At 44.0% G+C, this 20,492-nt stretch overlaps 1 protein-coding gene across 1 annotated transcript in view; it reads right to left on the bottom strand.

Annotated features, from left to right (window-relative positions):
• LOC140481572 (kelch-like protein 1) overlaps positions 1-20,492 on the bottom strand; it is a 413,097-nt gene that overhangs the window by 262,443 nt on the left and 130,162 nt on the right. The window contains exon 2 of the mRNA XM_072577991.1: positions 5,344-5,526. Coding sequence (XP_072434092.1) covers positions 5,344-5,526 — 183 coding nt within the window. The remainder of the gene's footprint in view (positions 1-5,343; positions 5,527-20,492) is intronic.

Raw genomic sequence — 20,492 nt, 5'->3', positions numbered from 1 at the left:
GGATGCAGTAAATGATGTGTGTGGAGGTGCAGGTGAATTTGTGGCGGATATGGAAGTGTCCCTTGGGGCCTTGGAGGGAAGTAAGGGGGGAGGTGTGGGCGCAAGTTTTGCATTTCTTGCAGTTGCAGGGGAAGGTGCCGGGAGTGGAGGTTGGGGTGGTGGAGGGTGTGGACCTGATGAGGGAGTCACGGAGGGAGTGGTCTTTTCAGATCGCTGATAGTGGAGGGGAGGGAAATATATCCATAGTGGTGGGGTCCACTTGGAGGTGGCGGAAATGACGACGGATGATACGATGTATATGGAGGTTGGTGGGGTGGTAGGTGAGGACCAGTGGGGTTCTGTCCTGATGGCGATTGGAGGGGCAGGGCTCAAGGGTTGAGGAGCGGGAAGTGGAGGAGATGCGGTGGAGAGCATCGTCGATCATGTCTGGGGGGATATTGTGGTCTTTGAAGAAGGAGGCCATCTGGGTTGTTCGGTATTGGAACTGGTCCTCCTGGGAGCAGATGCGGCGGAGACTAAGGAATTGGGAATATGGGATGGCATTTTTACAGGGGGCAGGGTGGGAGGAGGTGTAGTCTAGGTAGTGGTGGGAGTCGATCGGTTTATAGTAAATGTCCATGTTGATTCGATCGCCCGAGATAGAAATGGAGAGGTCTAGGAAGGGGAGGGAGGAATCTGAGACGGTCCAGGTAAATTTGAGGTCGGGGTGGAAGATGTTGGTAAAGTGGATGAACTTTTCAACCTCCTCGTGGGAGCACGAGGCAGCGCCGATACAGTCATCGATGTAGCGGAGGAAAAGGTGGGGTGTGGTGCCAGTGAAGCTGCAGAAGATGGACTGTTCCACATATCCTACGAAGAGGCAGGCATAGCTGGGGCCCATGTGGGTGCCCATGGCTACTCCTTTGGTTTGGAGGAAGTGGCAGGATTGGAAAGAGAAGTTGTTCAGAGTGAGGACTAGTTCAGTCAGTTGAAGGAGGGTGTCAGTGGATGGGTACTGGTTGGTATGGCGGGAAAGGAAGAAGCAGAGGGCTTTGAGTCCTTCGTGATGGGGGATGGAGGTGTACAGGGACTGGATGTCCATGCTGAAGATAAGCCGTTGGGGACCGGGGAAGCGAAAATCATGGAGGAGGTGGAGGGCGTGGGTGGTGTCTCGAATGTAGGTGGGGAGTTCTTGGACTAAGGGGGACAGGACTGTGTCGAGGTATGCAGAGATGAGTTCAATGGGGCAGGAGCAGGCTGAGACATTGGGTCGGCCGGGACAGTCGGGTTTGTGGATTTTGGGCAGGAGGTAGAAACGGGCGGTGTGGGGTTGTGGGACTATGAGGTTGGAGGCGGTGGATGGGATATCTCCTCAGGTGATGAGGTTATGGATGGTCTGGGAGATGATGGTTGGTGGTGGGAGGTGGGATCATGGTCAAGGGGGCAGTAGGAGGAGGTGTCCATGAGCTGGTGTTTAGCCTCAGCAGTGTAAAGGTTGGTGCGCCAAACTACTACCGCGCCTCCCTTATCTGCCGGTTTGATAGTGAGGTTGGGGTTGGAATGGAGGGAGTGGAGGGCTGCACGTTCCGAGGGTGAGAAGTTGGAGTGGGTGAGAGGGGTGGAGAAGTTGAGACGGTTAATGTCGAGGCAGCAGTTGGCTATGAAGAGATCGAGGGCAGGTAAGAGGCCAGCATGGGGTGTCCAGGTGGATGGGGTGTGTTGGAGGCAGGAGATGGGGTCATCAGAGGGTGGGCGAGAATCCTGTTGAAGAAGTAGGCGCGGAGGTGAAGGCGGCGGAAGAATTGTTCGATGTCTCGCCGCGTGTTGAACTCGTTAATCCGAGAGCATAGGGGAATGAAGGTGAGGCCTCTGCCAAAGACTGATCTTTCATCCTCAGAGAGGGGAGTTCTGGAGGGATGGTGAAAACACGGCAGGGCTGGGAGCTAGGGCCTGGTGTGGGGCTGGAGCTGGGAGTGGGGGCGGGGTTCAGCGTGGGGGCAGGTATCGGGGCGGGAACAGAGATCGGGGCGGGGGTGGGGTTAGGCGTGCGGACGGAGATCGGCGTGGGGGCGGGGTTAGGCATGGTGACGGAGATTGTCGTGGGGCGGGGTTAGGTGTGGTGACCGAGATCGTCGCGGGGGCAGTGACGCATGCGGCATGGTCTTTGTGCAGGTGAGTGATGTCACTGGCGGCGGAAGTGGCTGCGGTGACGGCAACCCAGAGGACGGAAGTGGCTGTGGCGACGGCAGAAACGGTGTTGTTCCTGATAGCCATGGACCCCGCGGAGGCCGTGAATCTATCAGCGATGGTCTTCCTGGTGATCGTGGAGGCAGTTGTCTGGGCGGCGATCTCGGAGGCTGCATGGGCGGTGGGGGCGGAAGTGACATCATGGTTCGTGGCGACGGTTGCTGTCGCGGGCGTTGCAGCAGGCGCGTGGTTAATGGCGCCCAAGTGATTTCGGAGGCCGATGGAAGATTCTGGAACATCTGAGGAACCCAGAGTGTGGGGGTAAGTACATGAAAGTTTTTGGTACTTACTATCTTTAATTTCCTATATGGCTAGGAACAACTGTTTGTTTAGTGTATTTATTCTTCTGAGGATGAAGAACAGTAGTGGTCCTTTGCAAGTCAGTGAGAGTGTTTTCCTGAGCTGGGGTAGGTCTAATTGCAGGGAGTGTAAGTAGAGGCGCATGGCTGCAAGCGTGGAGTGGAGGATCCGGAGAGAGGTCTGTTGTTGGAGGCTTCGGATTTGTTGTAGGTACTGGTTTTCCTGGTTGGGTCCAAATTTTGTTGGTCTGAACGTAGTCCATGCGGGGTCAATCGGTTCCGTAGGCAGGTGCTGAGGAAGGAGATGTGGCTGTGGTAGCGAGTCTATTTGAGAACGTGGCTGAGGAGTTTCTGGGCAGAGGAAATGACCTGGGGTGTGCAGTGAGAGAGGGACTCACTGAAATCCTTGTAGAGGGAGGAAGAGAGCTTCTTCAAGGAAGGCATCTTCAAGAAAGGCTTCTTCAAGGAACGCTTCTTCAAGAAATGTTCCGCAAGTAGGCAGCCTGTCGCCCCAATATCAAAGACCGCAATTTCCCCTCATACGTGATCGACGATGCTCTCCACTGCATCTCCTCCACTTCCCGCTCTTCCGCCCTTGAGCCCCGCCCCTACAATGGCCACCAGGACGATTTCAGAGAACACCTCTAGGACACCCGGGCCAACCAACCCAATCACACCGTGGCTCAACACTTCAACTCCCCCTCCCACTCAACCAAGGACATGCAGATCCTTGGCCTCCTCCATCGCCAGACCATAGCAACACGACGGCTGGAGGAAGAGCGCCTCATCTTCTGCCTAGGAACCCTCCAACCACAAGGGATGAACTCAGATTTCTCCAGTTTCCTCATTTCCACTCCTCCCACCTTGTCTCAGTCCCAACCCTCGAACTCAGCACCACCTTCCTAACCTGCAATCTTCTTCCTGACTCTCCACCCCCAACCCCACTCCGGCCTATCACCCTCACCTTATCACGCTCACCTTAACCTCCTTCCACCTATCGCATTTCCTACACCCCTCCCCCAAGTCCCTCCTCCCTACCTTTTATCTTAGCCTGCTTGGCACACCTTCCTCACTCCTGAAGAAGGGCTCATGCCCGAAACATCGATTCTCCTGCTCCTTGGATGCTGCCTGACCTGCTGCGCTTTTCCAGCAACACATTTTCAGATCTGATCTCTAGCATCTGCAGTCCTCACTTTCTCCTAAAAATCACACAACACCAGGTTATAGTCCAATTGGTTTGTTTGGAAGTACTAGCTTTCAGACCACTACTGCTTCATCAGGTAATTAGTGGGGCAGGATTCTAAAGGTTATAAGACTTAATAGCAATCCAAGTTTGTTCAATATATTGTTTTAATTGTATGAAACTGTGATCTATTGCAATAAATTCTGTGTCTTGTGATCCTGCCCCATTCCTTAACTGATGAAGAAGCGGTGTTCCAAAAGTTAGTGCTTCCAAATAAACCTGTTGGACTATAACTTGGTGTTATGTGATTTTTAACTAAGTGTGGACATTAGCCTTTCCATTGTTTTTTGGCCACTTGAGACCATTTGCATACATTCCATTTTCTCAGCTTCCACCTTTTACTTTGAGTGCATTCAATACATAAAAATTGTGATATTCTATAATGTATATAACATATACACATGGTCACAAAAACAAAGTTGGTACAATAGTGGCTCTTGCTGTATGGGAAACATTTCTTTTAAGCAATTGGGAATTAACTATTAGCACAATAAGTGAAACTTTTTTTTCACAAGGCTGTGTTCAATATAATTTTGACCATGCATTCAGCTTAGCATCCCAATATTTCAGTCTGGAAAGAAGTAAGAATTTGATCTTTCTCGGATAACTCATTCATGCACATAAGTTAAGACCATAAGATATAAGAACTAGTAGTGGCCAGTTGATCTTTTGAGGCAAATCCACCATTCATCAAAAATGTGACTGATATTCAACTTCAATTTCATCTTCTCACCCAGTCTCCATACCAATTGATCCATTCAGTGCCCAGAATTCTGTTGATCTCTGCTCAATAAGCATTGGATAATTGCTCGATGGCTAAACATCCACAGATCTCTTGGGTAGAGAATTCCAAAGATTTATACCTTTTTGCATAAAGAAATCTTTCCACATTTTAGTTCTAAATGTCTCAGCCCTTGTTCTGAGACCATGAACGCATGTTCTAGATTTCCTTACTTGACCAGGAGAATACATTTTTTAGCATCTACAATATCATCAACCTTAGGAAAATTCTATTCCTATTAGACCATCTCTCTTGTATTGGAACTCCCTCCATAACAGCACCATTTTTGGAGGGAGGGGGTGGGTATGTACGTTCAGAAAACAGAATGCAATGGTTCATGAAGGCAGCTCACCACAACCTTCTCAAAAGCAAATAGCCATCACCAATATTTGCTGGCCCAGTTAGTGATGCATATAATCCATGAATGAATAATAAAAAATGCAACTCAATGGAAAATAGGTCCAGTATACATTATCTCTCAGTTTTGGATAACTCTGTCACCTCAGGAAATAATCTAGTAAATCATCATTGCCCTCCCTCCCAGAGTAATGTCTTTAGATATGGAGACCAAACAGCACTGTGCCATACCAATGCCCTTAATGATTACAGGCTAATTATCTTTCCTCAGTTGAAGGTAATATATTTTTGAGCTGGAGTTTAATGGAGACAGGCATTCCATTCAGTATTTCCAAAGAAAGCCAAGGTGTTTCTAAGTCGAAGCTTCTTTTATAACAAAGAGATCAGTTTTAAATCACTCACTGTGTTTTAACAGGAGAAATGTATAGATGCCCTACCTATGAGCAGGTATTTTTCGGTTTCCAGCAATCAGGATGACATCACATAGCTGCTGCTGCTTCAGATAGATCTCCATCTTACAAAAGGTTTGCTCTGCATGGTTCACAGCCTGGAAGAGCTCCTCAGAGCTGCCTGCTTCCAAATCACTATGTGGCATCAGGGGATGGCTAGTCACTGTCAGCCTGTGGACCACAAAGGGAGAAATGTGTTGTTGATGAAGTGCCAGAGATTTTGTAGCTTTAATCACGCTTTCCGCTGATAGCAGGCTTAAGGAAGCCAATACGAAAAAAAATCAATACATGCCGACGGCCTTCAACACAGAATATATGGAAATGAGCACAATCTATTGCTTGCAATCTTATCAAGGCTACCTGCTTTAACTCACAGAATGTCTTCATCGTTAAGTCTCTTTTTATCTCCATGGCAGTTTTTCTTTGAGAGAAAATTGCTTCATGTTTCGACAGCAACAGAGCATAGTAAGCAATGTAAAAGATTTCTCTTTCTAAATAGCTGTAGGTAACCTCATTACTTTCTCTTGAAATCTTTCTGTAAGCAATCAGGACACGGTGTAAAATTATCTAAACTTCAGTATTGAGCAAATTGAAATAACAGTGATTTAAAGTCAATCATAGATCTATATTAACTAGACTAGTTAAATCAAAAGGGGAGGCGATTGCCGAGTGGTTTTATCACTGGAATATTAATCCAGTGACTCAGGTAATGCTTTGGGAGCCGGGTTCAAATCCTGCCACGATAGATGGTGGGAGTTGAATCCAATAAAAATCTGGAATTAAGAATCTAATTATGACCATGAATCCATTGTTGATTGTTGGAAAGACCCATCTGCTCACTAATGCCTTTTAGGAAAGGGAAACTGGCATCCTTACCTGATCCAACCCATGTGATTCAAGACCCACAGAAATGTGGGTGACTCTTAACTGCCCTCTGGGCAATTAGGGATGGGCAATAAATGCTGCTGCAGCCAGTGATGCCTTCATCCAATGGATGAATAATAAAAAAAAGACAATACTGCAGAACTGATTTGTAAATCCTCTGAACTAATATGTATTGCTTGAATGTGATGTAGAACATGGGGTGGCAGGTGGCTCAGTGGAGTGATGCTGCTGCCTCACAATACCAGGGGACTTGATTCCAGCTACGGGTGACTACCTGCATGGAGTTTGCACATTCTCCCTGTGTCTGTGTAGTTTTCCTTTGGATGCTTCGGTTTCCTCCAACAGTTCAGAAGTATGTAGGCGAGATGGATTGGCCGTGGAAATGCAGGGTTACGGGGCTAGGGTAGCAGTTTGGGTCTGAGTGGGATGCTATTTGGTGGATCTTTGGAGGACTCAATGGCCCAAATGTTCTGCTTCCACATCATAGGGATTCTATAACAGGAAAGGAACTAATATCTAGATAGATAGAGTCAATAGCCAGAGACTTTTCCCCAGGGCAGGATTGACTGGTACGAGGAGTCATAGTTTGAAGATATTAGGAGGAAGGTATAAAGGAGACGTCAGACGTAGGTTCTTTACGCAGAGAGTTGTGAATGCATGGAATGTGTTGCCAGCTGTGGTGGTGGAAGCGAAGTCTTTGGGGACATTTAAGCGACTGCTGGACATGCACATGGATAGCAGTGAGTTGAGGGGTGTGTAGGTTAAGTTACTATATTTTACATTAGGATTAAACCTCAGCACAACATCATGGGCCAAAGGGCCTGTTCTGCACTGTACTTTTCGATGTTCTATGTTCTATCGAATTGTCATTGCTGTAAACATCTAACAAGCATAAAGCTGGGTGTGAATCTGGACAAACAACAACTATGGTTAGCACTACTGCCTCACAGCTCCAGGGTCCCAGGTTCAATTCTGGCCTTGGGTGACTCTCTGTGTGGAGTTTGCACATTCTCTCCGTGCCTGCGTGGGTTTCCTCCCACAGTCACAAAGATGTGCAGATCAGGTGAATTGGCCATGCTAAACTGCCCATAGTGTTAGGTGCATTGGTTAGAGTGAAATGGGGTCTGGTTGGGTTACTCTTCGGAGGGTCGGTGTGGACTGGTTGGGTCGAAGGACCTGTTTCCACACTGTAGGGAATCTAATCCAGTCAATCTGAAGTTTCAATTTATCTTTAAAAACCCAAGTTAGAGAGCTCTTTACATGTGATTTAACTGGAACACTAAAACAGGTTTGAGGGGTTGCATGGCCTGCTATGACTCGAATGGACTTGGTTTGTTGGTGTGAACAATAAATGAGATTGTTGTCCAAACACATTTTAAAATTATGGTTCATACATATGCAGATCAATCTCTTTCTTATATAGATTAAAAAAACAAATAGCTTGACAGACTATACAGTGGTGTTTGTGATATAAACCCTTGAGCAGAGGCTAGCACTGGTTGCCTCAGGCTGAAGCTACTTCCGGTCTTTGGATACTACATGCTGATGTTTTGGCCTTTTATCTTCAGCTCCTATTAAACATGCTTTAGATATTATGACACTTTGGTTAATTTAGTCAACATATAGTAAAACTTTGGGACCTCCATTAAGGAACTAGCTGTGCATTCAGAGGCATGTCACAAAAATGTTTATGTGTCAGTTAATGGAAGAGGAGCTTATGAGGGATTACTTGTTGCAATATACCAGGCACTTGAAATATAATTTATTAAGTAATGATATTTTTTGGGGGGTAGTTATTTTTCTAATGACACCATTATCAAATCTTAACACCAAAAAAACCCATGATCTCAAAACATTATTATGAAGAAGATGATAAATAACTGTAAATGTTTGTTTTGTAGATGCACTAATAATTGTGGCAAATCATTTATCAGCTCCTGCTTAGATTGCTAAACATCATTACATGGGAAATTAAGATGTTTTGCTAAATTCTATCATTTACATATACACTTTATTGGTGGATATATGATCTATCTACTTTACCTGAATGTCAATGCTTATTTGTGTTACTTTGGCTGTAGCTAGTACCAAAATATATCGAATTTTCATGAAGAACGTTTATAACCATTAGTCAGAGACTTGGCAAGTAAATGACTAAGTGTGCTTTTACATTCCACACTCTGGAAGTGCTTGTTCTCCGTGAACAAATTCCAGCATTACGTCTATCCTATCTGCAGTAGTCACATTTCCCATACTTCAATTTAGTTCTGTTCGTTCAGCCAAAAATCAACATGAAACAATTGGCAAAGGTTAGTTTGTTTGTCAAATGGTGTCCCATGCATGAGTACACATGAAAGATATGCAATAGAATCTTGAGTGCTTGCCTTTGTTAGTGAAGGTGTAGTTTACAACAGAATCAGTGTTTTGAACGAAATTTATGGGTGGCACGAAGGATAGAACCTGAGATAGACAGAACTTGAAAATTCTGATGCTGGCTGGCATGCCGGCCATTTTTTGGAAAGGCAGGATGAGGGTCTGAAGGGCTACCCACCTCGAAAGAGAAGGGTAACATACAGGCTCACTGGGAGCTTGATATGCTCAGTACAAGGAGGATGTCTGAAATTTTCCATTCATCTTCCAGTTTCTCAATATGACAGGAGTCAACTAATGAGCTGGATGAAGGAATGCAGAGGCAGGCTGGAGGGCAGTATTAACGCTGGGGGTGTAATGTCCTGATGTTGAGGTCTGGCTGACAACACAATATCAGCATGGTGGCCTCTTTCTCTTTTTCTCATGTGCTAGCCTTCATCCCAGGAAGGACTTCAATATCCAAATGTAATTGCTCCTTCTGGTGCTGTAGCTGCATTATAAGGGTTCATTTAAATAAAGAAACAAGTTAATCCACTAACCTCTTCAAAAACAGGGTTGACTCCCCTTAAAGGAGATAATAGAGACTTCTTCTTGTCGGTGGTACCTTTTTTCCATTGTGTTAATTTTATTCGCTGCTTGTAGCTCCTTTGTGAATGTGAAATCAAAAATCGGCATCATCATTCTGTACATGAAATTTAGATAGCACACAGCACCAGGTTATAGTCCAACAGGTTTATTTGGACTGAAATCAGGCCAAACTGTTTTATAAACCCAGGATTACTGCATGGTTTGAAAGCAAGTAATTTGATACTGACCTCTATCTGGCTGTGTGGTTACACCAGTGTTTGTAGGTAAACTGCAGCCAAGGGGTGAATGGGCAGCATACTGGAAATCAAGCCCCATTATTCTACGAGTCATCACAAAAGTTAGAAGTTTTAGAAATGTGCAAAATTGCCCAATTTGCCGGATTTTCAGATCCTGATTGCTATAAATGTTTCAGTATTTAACAGAAGTTACAATTTGTTACAAGTAATTAGATTCTAGCTACAAGTAAACAATTACAAGCCATTGGCATCTAACACCATTAACCAAAAGCGCGCGAGCGCCCGCGCACACACACACAGAAGAAAACTGAGAATGCAGTTTAGTAATCTTTGTTCATAAAATCTGTTGAATTGTTTCTTGCTGATCCGAAAGTTTCTTTCTCAGCTTTCCATTTCCAAATGCTTCCACTGGTTTACAAATGGCACTGGGTTGCTGACCACCTTATCTCTGACTTATCTGAAGGAAAGATGAACTGACTTTCTTCAAGTTTAAAGTGGGCTTTAACTGCAGAGAACAGAGAAGGCTCTTGAACTGGTAGTGATCTGATCTTTTGTTTGCATCTTGTTCCCAGACCTAAGCTGTTTGGTATCCTGAGAACTAATCACACGGTTGTTGGCAAGCAAAGAGCCTCTGTCATTGATGACTGGTCACTAGCCTATAGACCAATCAATGTTTTGTTGCAGGTGGGGTTGCACGGTGGCTCAGTGGTTAGCACTGCAACCTCACAGCAGCAGGTCCCAGGTTCGATTCCAGCCTCGGGTGACTGTGTGGAGTTTGCACATTCTCCCCGTGTCTGCGTGGGTTTCCTTCGGGTGTTCCGGTTTCCTCCCACAGTCCAAAAATGTGCAGGCCAGGTGAATTGGCCATGCTAAATTGCCCGTAGTGTTAGGTGCATTGGTTAGAGTGAAATGGGTCTGAGTGGGTTACTCTTTGGAGGGTGGGTGTCGACTGGTTGGGCCGAAGGGCGTGTTTCCACACTGTAGGGAATCTAATCTAAAGTTCGGTCAGTCAATAATCCGTTGACTCCTGGAATAATGCGGCTTGATTTCCAGTATGCTGCCCAATCACCCCTTGGTTGCAGTTTACCTGCAAACATTGCTGTAACCATACAGAGGTAAGTATCAAAATAATTGCTTTCAAACCATGCAGTAATCCTGGATTTATAAAACAGTTTGGCCTGATTTTAGTCCAAATAAACTCGTTGGACTATAACTTGTGTTGTGTGATACCTTAATTTCATGTACAGAATGATGATGCCGACTTTTGATTTCACTTGGCAAAGGAGTTACAAGCAGCGAATAAAATTAGCACAATGGATAAAAGGTACCATCGACAAGAGAAGTCTCTATTGTCTCCTTTAAGGAGAATCAACCCTTTTTTTGAAGAGGTCAGTGGAGAGATTAACTTGTCTGCTTATTCGAATGAACCCTTATAATGCAGCTGCCGAAATTGAAGGAGCAATTACATTTAGATACAAAAGTCCTTCCTGGGGATGAAGGCTAGAGCATGAGAAAAAGAGAAAGAGAAAGAGGCCAACATGCTGATATTGTGCTGTCAGCCAGACCTCAATATCCCTTAGGAATGGTTACAACCTTGGCAAAGTTATAAGAAACCAAACTAAAGTTTCAGAACCTTCCAGTGTTGCAGACGAACTGCAAAAAGACCAAACCCTTAAAGTCACAGCAACTCAGAAGGAGCTTTGAGTAGTTCCCTCACAGACAAGTACTGAGAAGACTTCATCTTTTTCTACAAGAAAAGTGGAGTCACAGGTAGATAGGATAGTGAAGACGGCGTTTGGTATGCTTTCTTTTATTGGACAAAGCATTCAGAAGAGGAATTGAGTGGTAATGTAGCGGCTGTACAGGACACTGGTTAGATTACTTTTGGAATATTGTGTGCAATTCTGGTCTCTCACTTATCAGAAGGATGTTGTGAAACTTGAAAGGGTTCAGAAAAGATTTACAAGCATGTTGCCAGAATTTGAGGATTTGAGTTAAAGGGAGAGGCTGAATTAGCTGGGGCTGTTTTTCCTGGAGGGTCAGAGGATGAGGGGTGACCTTATAGAAGTTGATACAGTCATGAGGGGAATGGATAGGGTAAATAGACAAGGTCTTTTACCTGGAGTGGGGGAGTCCTGAACTAGAAGGCATAGATTTAGGGTGAGAGGGGAAAGATTTAAAAGGGACATAAGGGACAATTATTTCATGCAAAGACTGGTGCGTGAATGGAATGAGCTGCCAGAGGGAGTGGTGGAGGCTAGTATTATTGCAACATTTTAATGGCATCTGGATGGGTATATGAATAGGAAGGGTTTAGAGGGATATGGGCCGAGTGCTGGAAATGGAACTAGATTAGGTTGGGATATCTGGTCGGCATGGACTTGTTGGACCCAAGTGTCTGTTTCCGTGCTGTACATCTCTGTGACTCTATGACTCTAAGAAACCAAGGCCCCAAAGTCTTTAAAGTCTAGGATTATTGAGTCAGGAAACAATCTTCAGTCAAGCATGAAGTAGGCCTCAGAGCTTTGACATGGATCATGAGTATTGAAGTTTCAGGTGAGATAGATAGAACTGTATTATGTGACTATATGAGAGCTTTAAGAGATGTATTTTGTTCTTTTTTTTAATGAAGAAAGGCTGAGACAGAAATGCTGAGCAGTCTGCTCCAAAGCCAATAAAGTAAGCAGCTTGTGAGGCCTTGGGGTTTTTAAAACGTTGGAACAATAGAAGCAGCCTGAATGGGTGGGGTCAAACTCCCAAAGAATCCCAATTCTTTTTAGTTTTAGCCTTCAGTAGCAGTTGCTGTGATCTTGAAGGTGATTGCGGAAGCTCTTATTCCTCTGTATGGTACAGCCAAAAGCTGGGATTCTCTTTCTGCTGTTAGAATTGAATGTGAAACAATCTATTTTACTAAATTTGCCTTTACTGAGGGTATGTTTATAGGGTGTTACTACATTTTGAAAAGTTAATTTGTTGTAGTTAATATATATATAATCTTGTTGCATTTGATACAGTGACAGTTCAGTCAATTCTTTTACTTTTATTTTGTCTGTATTTTAATTATAGTGTAGGAATAAAATATGTTTTGTTTCAAGCCTGGTAGTTTAACCAATCAAATTGCATCTGGCACACAATACCTTATACTTAACTTTAAAATAAGATAAAGTTAGACTATCTTCTTCGTGTCTTTTAAAGAAAAATTCTGGCTCGTGTCAGGATCAAAATCTTTGGGTTGGGTTGGGTTTTGGATTGTTGGACATTGTCCAACACAGGACATCAGGCAGCAGCATACATTATGGCTCCTTGGTGTTTTTGTACTCAATCCCATACGTCCACCTCGATGAAATCCACTGTTGGGTCCTGTTGCCTGTTACGCTCAACTTTTGACCAACCTCAGCTTCACTTCTGCAGTCTGATAAGCCTATGCTTCGGTTTCCATTGTCCTACTCGGTGCAAGGGCTTCCCCTTGCTGTTAAATCTCAACTGCGATACCTCTCATTTCTTGAGGGATTACAAGGCTAGTTCTGTTAAATTTAGGAACCATTTTTCAGTGCTGCAAAAGCTCAGTTGTATCCCACATGTCAAAGATGTATAGGAGCACCGTGAGTACACCAAGACACTTTTCATTAAGCTGTAGCATTGCAAAGATATACAGCTACAGCTTATTGTGGACTAGTTTCTTTTTTTTTCCCATTTTCCAGAAGGTAAGTAAGACAGTAAAGTATTGCCTCTTAACTTGTTGTATTCAGTTACCACTAGGAAGCATCTCATTTGCTGCTGACATGACTGTAATGGTCAATTATTGGATAAAATCCAACCCTTCGATTCACAGTAGTCCAAATGGGGAACTGACAAATGTTTACTACAACTATTTGATGTTCTATTGAGATTTTGGCCAGAACAAAAACCTTCATCCATTAAAAAAAGAAAAGAATAGCCACTAGTGTGTGTCTGTGTGTGTAAGATGCAATGAAGTTGCATTGAAGCTTGTCCAAAGGTAATAAGTAGAAAGTCAACAGCTCTGAATCCATCTTCAGACAACTCACTGCTTGCATCTGATTGTGACAATTTATGTACAGAATGAGTACCCATGGCAATATAAAATTCCACCTCTGAAAGATCTTCAGTCAGTAGCGATAATAGGAATTGATCTCAATATCATGCTGCTGTCCATCATATCGAGATAAAAAAGACAAGCTGATGAGAATTCAGCAGCAGTATTTTGTTCCCTGTTTTGATTCCATACATCTCAATTGAATTCCAAGAAGCCAATCATCTACTGCATGGAATAAAATTCTTAAGATATTAACAATCTATAAAACAAATATTCCACCAAAAATACAAATAGTTTCTTCCTGCACTCATAGCTGGGAAAGATAGCTTTTCACAACAATGTTTTCTTTTATTAAAAACTGAATTGGCAAAATCAAAAATAACTGCAGCTTAAAAGCAATTCCTGTGATTTGAAAAAAATGTAAAACAGAGTTGCAGTCTAAAGCATAAAGCATAAGCAGCACTAAAGTGATGGATTTTAAGTTCACACTTGATGCCATTTGCTATTTCCATAAAATAAGCCAAAATAATTCTGACCAGAATCGGTTAACTTAGTTGCTTTAATTCTAAGTATTTGCAAACATTCTGCCAAGCCTGGTGAAAGAAAGAAGGTTAGTGGTATATGTGTTTAGTTCCTTCATTGCATGTGGGAATCACCAGAAAGACAAAGTCATCTGTGCTTTGGATACTTCCAAATGCTCTTGTCGATAGGGTGGACAAAGAGACACAGAACTCAGTTTGCAGTTTAATTCAATTTTATGAACAAAATATTCCTTATTAAAACATTGTGTGAGCATTTCTCAAATTCCCACAATATTTGGGACATTATCTACACCATTCTGCCCCAGTTCTTATTCATTGTGATGCGATCAGTGGTTGGAGGGCTATCAGCCGGTCAATGACTGCTGAACAAGTCTGAATGGATTAATACTGAGTCGTGCCGTAAGAACCGTTCACTATGTCAATATGTGGTTCTCTGGGAAGAACAGTCTCAATCTCAAAGGAATAAGCCCCAACATTTGCTGCTTCATAAAGTCTCTAACACTGCCGATTATATTGATGCAACCTGTAACTAGATACTAACATGCAATATATTATATTTTGTTAACACCAAGAGGCCCTCAGTTGAAAATGAAGTTGTATACTTCTGCCACACTAGACGGATCAAATTCTGTGGTTTCGAGCACTTTAATAGGATGGTGACAGCAACCTAATGTGAGGAACAGTGAGCTAGCATGCTCATGCAACAATGGCAAGTACCCAATTGAGGAAAGTCAATGTGACATTACTGCCTATTGTCAGAGGTCAATGTGTTTGTTGGTAGAATTCCGGTTGGAATGCCATGCTTCTAGGAATTCTCGTGCGTGTCTGTGTTTGGTCTGTCCTAGGATGGATGTGTTGTCCCAGCCGAAGTGGTGTACCTGTATGTAAGGATACAAAGGAGATGTAAGGAGAATGACTGCAATAAGCCACATAACTGCGTATAATGCAAAAAGCCATATTTCTGTGTATAATGCAGAAGTTGCAGGATCAGTTCATTCCTAAAAGGAAGAAAGATCCCAGGAGGAAGCATGGATGGCTGTGGCTGATGAAGGAAGTTAAGAAACATATAAAGTTAAAAGAGAAAAAGTATAACATAGCAAAGATAAGTGGGAAAATGGAGGACTGGGAAGCTTTTAAAGAACAACAGAGGATTACTAAGAAGGAAATACGCAGAGAGAAAATGAGGTACAAAGGTAAACTGGCCAACAATATAAAAGAGGATAGTAAAAGTTTTTTTAGGTATGTGAAAGGCAAGAAAAATGGTTATGACTAAAATTGGGTCCTTGAAGACAGAAACAGGGAACAAAGAAATGGCAGAAGAGTTGAACTGGTACTTCAGATCTGTGTTCACTGGGGAAGACACAAGCAATCTCTCTGAGGTAACAGTGGCTGAAGGACCTGAAGTGAAGGGAATTTATATTTGCCAGGAATTGGTGTTGGAGAGACTGTTAGGTCTGAAGGTTGATAAGTCCCTGGAGCCTGATGGTCTACATCCCAGGGTACTGAAGGAGGTGGCTCGGGAAATCGTGGATGCGTTGGTGATTATTTTCCAGAGTTCGATAGATTCGGGATCGGTTCCTGCGGATTGGTGGGTGGCTAATGTTATACCACTTTTTAAGAAAGGTGGGAGAGAGAAAGCAGGAAATTATAGACAAGTTAGTCTGACCTCAGTGGTGGGAAAGATACTGGAGTCTATTATAAAGGATGAAATTATGACACATCTGGATAGTAGTAACAGGATAGGTCAGAGTCAGCATGGATTTATGAAGGGGAAATCATGCTTGACTAATCTTCTGGAATTTTTTGAGGATGTAACTGAAGCTAGACGAGGGACATCCAGTAGATGTAGTGTACCTGGACTTTCAGAAAGCTTTTGATAAAGTCCCACATAGGAGGTTAGTGAACAAAATTAGGGCACATGGTATTGGGGGCAAGGTACTAACTTGGATTGAAAGTTGGTTGGCTGATAGGAAACAAAGAGTAGTGATAAACGGCTCCATTTCGGAATGGCAGGCAGTGACCAGTGGGGTACCGCAGGGATCAGTACTGGGACCGCAGCTTTTTACAATATATGTTAATGATATAGAAGATGGTATTAGCAATAACATTAGCAAATTTGCTGATGATACTAAGCTGAGTGGCAGTGTAAAATGTGATGAGGATGTTAGGAGATTACAGGGTGACCTGGACAAGTTAGGTGAGTGGTCAGATGCATGGCAGATGCAGTGTAATGTGGATAAATGTATGGTTATCCACTTTGGTGGCAAGAACAGGAAGGCAGATTACTATCTAAATGGAATTAATTTAGGTAAAGGGGCAGTACAAAGAGATCTGGGTGTTCTTGTACACCAGTCAATGAAGGTAAGTCTGCAGGTACAGCAGGTAGTGTAGAAGGCTAATAGCATGCTGGCCTTCATAACAAGAGGGATTGAGTATAGAAACAAAGAGGTTCTTCTGCAGCTGTGCAGGGCCCTGGTGAGACCACACCTTGAGTACTGTGTGCAGTTCTGGTCTCCAAATTTGAGGAAAGACATTCTGGCTATTGAGGGAGTACAGCGTAGGTTCATAAGGTCAATTCCTGGAATGGTGGGACTACCTTACGCTGAAAGACTGGAGTGACTGGGCTTGAGTTTAGAAGACTGAGAGGGGTTCTGATTGAGACATATAAGATTATTAAAGGATTGGACACTCTGGAGGCAGGAAACATGTTTCCGCTGATGGGTGAGTGTCGAACCAGAGGACACAGCTTAAAAATACAGTGTAGACCATTTAGGACAGAGATGAGGAGAAACTTCTTCACCCAGAGAGTGGTGGCCGTGTGGAATGCTCTGCCCCAGAGGGCAGTGGAGGCCCAGTCTCTGGATTCATTTAAGAAAGAGTTAGATAGAGCTCTCAAGGATTGTGGAATCAAGGGTTATGGAGATAAGGCAGGAAAAGGATACTAATTAAGGATGATCAGCCATGATCATATTGAATGGTGGTGCAGGCTCGAAGGGCAGAATGGCCTACTCCTGCACCTTTTGTCTTTTGTCTATTGTCTATTGTCTATAACGAGGGAGTTGAGAGTTGTCATCCATGAATAATAAAAAGCTAACATCCAAGGTCAGTGGGCAATAGGAAAAGCAATCAAAATGTTGGTGTTTGCTTCAAAGTAAATCTACTATTGAACAAGGGAGGCTTTGTTAAAACTATACCAGGCACAAGTCAGACCACACCTGGGATATTGTGAACAGTTTTGGGCCCCTTACCTTAAGAAAGATGTACTGTCACTGGAGGCTGTCCGGTGAAGGCTGTCCAGTGAAGGTTCACTAATATTAATTATGGTGGGTCTGTATTATGAGAGAACTTGAGTACATAAAACATATAATATAGAACAGCACAGCACAGTACAGGCCATTCGGCCCTCGATGCTGTGTCCATCTTTTATACTACTTAAAATCAAACTAACCTACATACTCTACATTTTACCATCATCAATATACCTATCCAAAAGTCACTTAAACCTCCCTAATATATTTGACTCCACTGCTGGCATTGCATTCCACGCACCCACCACTCTCTGTGTAAAGAACCAACCTCTGACATCTCCCCTAAACCTTCCTTCAATCAACTTAAAATTATGCCTCCTCATGATAGCCATTTCCACCCTGGCAAAAGGTCTCTGGCTATCCATTCTATCTATGCCTCTTATCATGTTGTACACCTTCATCAAGTCACCTCTCATCCTCTTCAGCCCAATGAGAAAAGCCCTAGCTCTCTCAACCTTTCTTCATACGACATGCCCTCCAGTCCAGGCAGCATCTTGTTAAGTCTCCTTTGCACTCCATTAACAGCTTTTATATTCTTCCTATAATGAGGAGACCAGAACTGAACACAATATTCATTGTGATCTAACCAGGGCTTTGTAGAGCTGCAGCATAACCTCACGGCACTTAAACTCAATCCCCCTGCTAATGAAAGCCAACTCACTATACACCTTCTGAACAACCCTATTATCTTAGGTGGCAAATTTTAAGGATCTATGTACGTGGACCGCAAGATCCCTCTGTTCCCCCACACTGGCAAGAATCCTGCCTTTAACACTGTAATCTGCATTCAAATTCGACCTTCCAAAATTAATCACTTCACACTTTTCCAGGTTGAAATCCATCTGCCACTTCTCAGCCCAGCTCTGCATCCTGCCAACGTCCCGTTGCAACCTACAACACTATTCACAACTCCACCAACCTTCGTGTCATCAGCAAATTTGCTAAGCCACCCCTCCACTTCCTCATCCAAGTCATTTATAAAAATCAAAAAGAGCAGAAGTCCCAGAATAGATCCCTGTGGAATATCACTGGTCACCGAACTCCAGGCTAAATGCTTTCCATCTATTACCACCCTCTGTCTTCTATGGGCCAGCCAATTCTGTATTCAAAGCCAACTTTCCCTATATCCCATGCCTCCTTACTTTCTGAATGAGCCCACCATGGTGAACTTTATCAAACGTCTTGCTAAAATCTATATACACCACATTCACTGCTCTACTTTCATCAATGTGTTTTGTCATTTCCTCAAAGAATTCAAGAAGGTTTGTGAGGCATGACCTGCACCTCACAAAGCCATGCTGACTATCTCCAATCAAATTAGCGACAGTCACTCAGAATCCTCTCGAATAATTTGCCCACCACCGACGTAAGGCTGATTAGTCTGTTATCCCTGTTACCTTTCTTGAAAAAGGGAATTACCATCCTCCAATCATCTGGTACTACTCCAGTGGACAGTGAGGATGCAATGATTATTGCCAAAGGCACAGCAAGCTCTTCCCTTGCTTCCCGTAGTAACCCGTGGGTATAGCCCGTCTGGCCTGGAGGACTTATCTATCCTCATATTATTCAAAATTTCCAACGTATCCCAACAAGTACGTTGAGCTTGCACTCGCAGGAGTTTAGGAGATTGAGAGGTGACCTTACTGTAACATGCAAAATTCCTTGGGCACTTGACAGAGTACATGCAAAAAGGTTGTTTCCCCTTGAAAGAAGGTCTAGCACCAGAAGGCATGATTTCAGAATCAAAGGTCAACATTTCAGACAGATTTGAGGAAATTCTTCTCTTAGAAGGGAGCAAATCTGTGGAATTCTTTACTGCAGAAGGCTGTCGTGTTTGGGACATTATGCATATTCAAGGCTAAAATAGACAGATTTTAATCAGTGTTGTGCTGGAAAAGCACAGCAGGTCAGGCATCACCCGAGGAGCAGGAGAATAGAAGTTTCGGGCATCAGCCCTTCATCAGGAATGAGATTTGAGGTTCGGGCGCTGCGAGATAAATGGGAGGGTGTGGGCTTGAGGGGAGGGTAGTTGAGAAAGTGATAGGTGGATGAAGGTGTGGGAGAAAGTGATAGGTCAGAGGGGGGAGTGATGGGCAGGTCTGGAGGGTGGTGCCAAGTTGGAGGCTTGGGACTGGGATAATGTCAGGGGAGGGGAAATGAGGAAGCTGTTGAAGTCCACATTTATCCCATGTGGTTGCAGGGTCCCAAGGCAGATCATGAGGCGTTCATCCTCCAGGCATCGAATAGTCACAGTTTGAAGGTGGAGGAGGCCCAGGACCTGCATGTCCTTGGCAGAGTGGGAGGGGGATTGACGTGTTCAGCCATGGGGTAGTGGGGTTGGTGGGTATGGGTGTCCCAGAGAGGTTCTCTGAAATGGTACGCAAGAAGGTGTCCTGTCTCCCCGATGTAGAGGAGACCACACTGGGTGCAATGGATGCAGTAGATAACATTGGTGGAGGGGGAGAGGATGGTGTTAAGGTAGAAAGGGATGCATTCAGTGGGACAGGCACAGGCTGAGACAATCGGTCTACCAGGGCAGTCAGGTTTGTGAATCTTACAAAGGAGGTAGAATCGGGCGGTGTGGGGTTCACGGACAATGAGGTTGGGGGCTGTGGGTGGAAGATCCCCAGAGGTGATACTGTTGTAGATGGTCTGGGAGATGATATTTTGGTGGAACCATTATCTCAATCCCAAACCTCCAACTCAGCACCTCCCTCCAGACCTGTCCATCTTTCTCCCCTCTGACCTATCACCTTCTCCCTCACCTTCATCCACCTATCACTTTCTCAGCTACATTCCCCCCAACCCCACCCCACCCTCCCATTTATCTCACAGCCTCGACCCATAAGCCTCATTCCTGATGAAGGGCTTATGCACGAAACATTGATTCTCCTGCTCCTCGGATGCTGCCTGACCTGCTGTGCTTTTTCCAGTGCCACACTCTCAACTCTGATCTCCAGCATCTGCAGTCCTCACTTTGTATCAGATTTTAAATCAGTAAGGGAATCGAGGATTATGGGGAAAAAACTGTGAATTGGAGTTGATGAATATCAGATCAACCATGATCTCATTGAATGGTGGAGAAGACTTGATGAGCTGAATGGCTTGCTTCTGCTTTGATGATGTATGGTTTTAAGGGAAATTTCTCATCTCT

Source organism: Chiloscyllium punctatum, chromosome 9 (assembly GCF_047496795.1).
Source record: "Chiloscyllium punctatum isolate Juve2018m chromosome 9, sChiPun1.3, whole genome shotgun sequence".
Classification (NCBI taxonomy): domain Eukaryota; kingdom Metazoa; phylum Chordata; class Chondrichthyes; order Orectolobiformes; family Hemiscylliidae; genus Chiloscyllium; species Chiloscyllium punctatum.
This window is presented reverse-complemented; position numbering and strand designations above follow the sequence as displayed.